Genomic DNA, 1,134 nt, shown 5'->3' with positions numbered 1-1,134 from the left:
AGCCAGGCGTGGTGGCGGGCACCTGTAGTCCCAGCTACTTGGGAGGCTGAGGCAGGAGAATGGCGTGAACCTGGGAGGCGGAACTTGCAGTGAGCTGAGATTGCGCCACTGCACTCCAGCCTGGGCGACAGAGCGAGACTCCGTCTCAAAAAAAAAACAAAAACAAAAACAATGAGGGATAAAGAGATAGATGGGTGGATGGATGGACAGATGAATGAATGAATGAATGAATGAATGAATGAATGGAATGACAGGTGGATGGGTGATGGATGGCTGGACAGATGGACAGATGGCTGGGTCATGGATGGATGAATGGACAGATGGTGAATGAGGGATGGATGGACAGATGATGGGTGAACAGATAGATGGGCAGATGAGTGGATTGATGGATGGATAGATGAACAGACAGATGAATGAGTGGACAGAAAGATGGATGGATGGGACAGATGCAGAGGCAGACCATGGGTGAATGGATTAATAAATAGATGAATGAGTGAACAGGGGGGTACATGGATGAATGGATGGAGGGATGGGTGCATGGATGGGTAAGTGATAAGTAAATGGCAGGTACATCATTACCTGTTCTTTTGTCTGAGCTTTCTGTACCACATCTCGCCCAACCTTGATACGTGGAGTGAGGATGGATCTAGTGAAATCCGTCACATTGATTCCCATGAGGTGGCAAACTTTCTGAGCAGCTGGATGGAGAAAAGAAACATCTTGAGTGCATCACAAAAGAAATAGCTTGGCAAGAAGGCACATCACATGGGCTATTTGTGATCTGTGAATACACTGGGTTCTCTTGGGGAAATGGGACCCACTGACCGTGAATATAGTCCTAAAGGCTGCTGTCATTAGTGGTCACACTCCCCAGTATTTTGCTGAGAGGCAATGATTTGGCGGGGGGGTGCTGAAGTATGCCCCAGTTGGGGGTTCAGGGTCAGGTAGTTCTAGTTTCAAGTCCCTGTCCCTTCACACTTCCAAGTCATGTGACTTTGGAAAAGCTCTTTACTCTCCCGGAGTCTTGCTTTTCTAAGCTTTAAAAAGGGTCAGCTCTTCAGTACCTTGTTGGTACCCAGGACTAAATAAGGTAAAATATGTAAAGTCCCTGAGAGAGAGAGGGAGGGAGGGGGG

At 47.9% G+C, this 1,134-nt stretch overlaps 1 protein-coding gene across 1 annotated transcript in view; it reads right to left on the bottom strand.

Annotated features, from left to right (window-relative positions):
• Positions 1–1,134, bottom strand: part of LOC105528149 (myosin-11-like) — a gene marked incomplete at its 5' end in the record, with an annotated part of 97,322 nt that overhangs the window by 79,231 nt on the left and 16,957 nt on the right. The window contains 1 exon segment of the mRNA XM_011964760.1: positions 580–698. Coding sequence (XP_011820150.1) covers positions 580–698 — 119 coding nt within the window.

The sequence above is a fragment of the Mandrillus leucophaeus genome, unplaced genomic scaffold, assembly GCF_000951045.1.
Source record: "Mandrillus leucophaeus isolate KB7577 unplaced genomic scaffold, Mleu.le_1.0 Scaffold703, whole genome shotgun sequence".
Classification (NCBI taxonomy): Eukaryota; Metazoa; Chordata; class Mammalia; order Primates; family Cercopithecidae; genus Mandrillus; species Mandrillus leucophaeus.
This window is presented reverse-complemented; position numbering and strand designations above follow the sequence as displayed.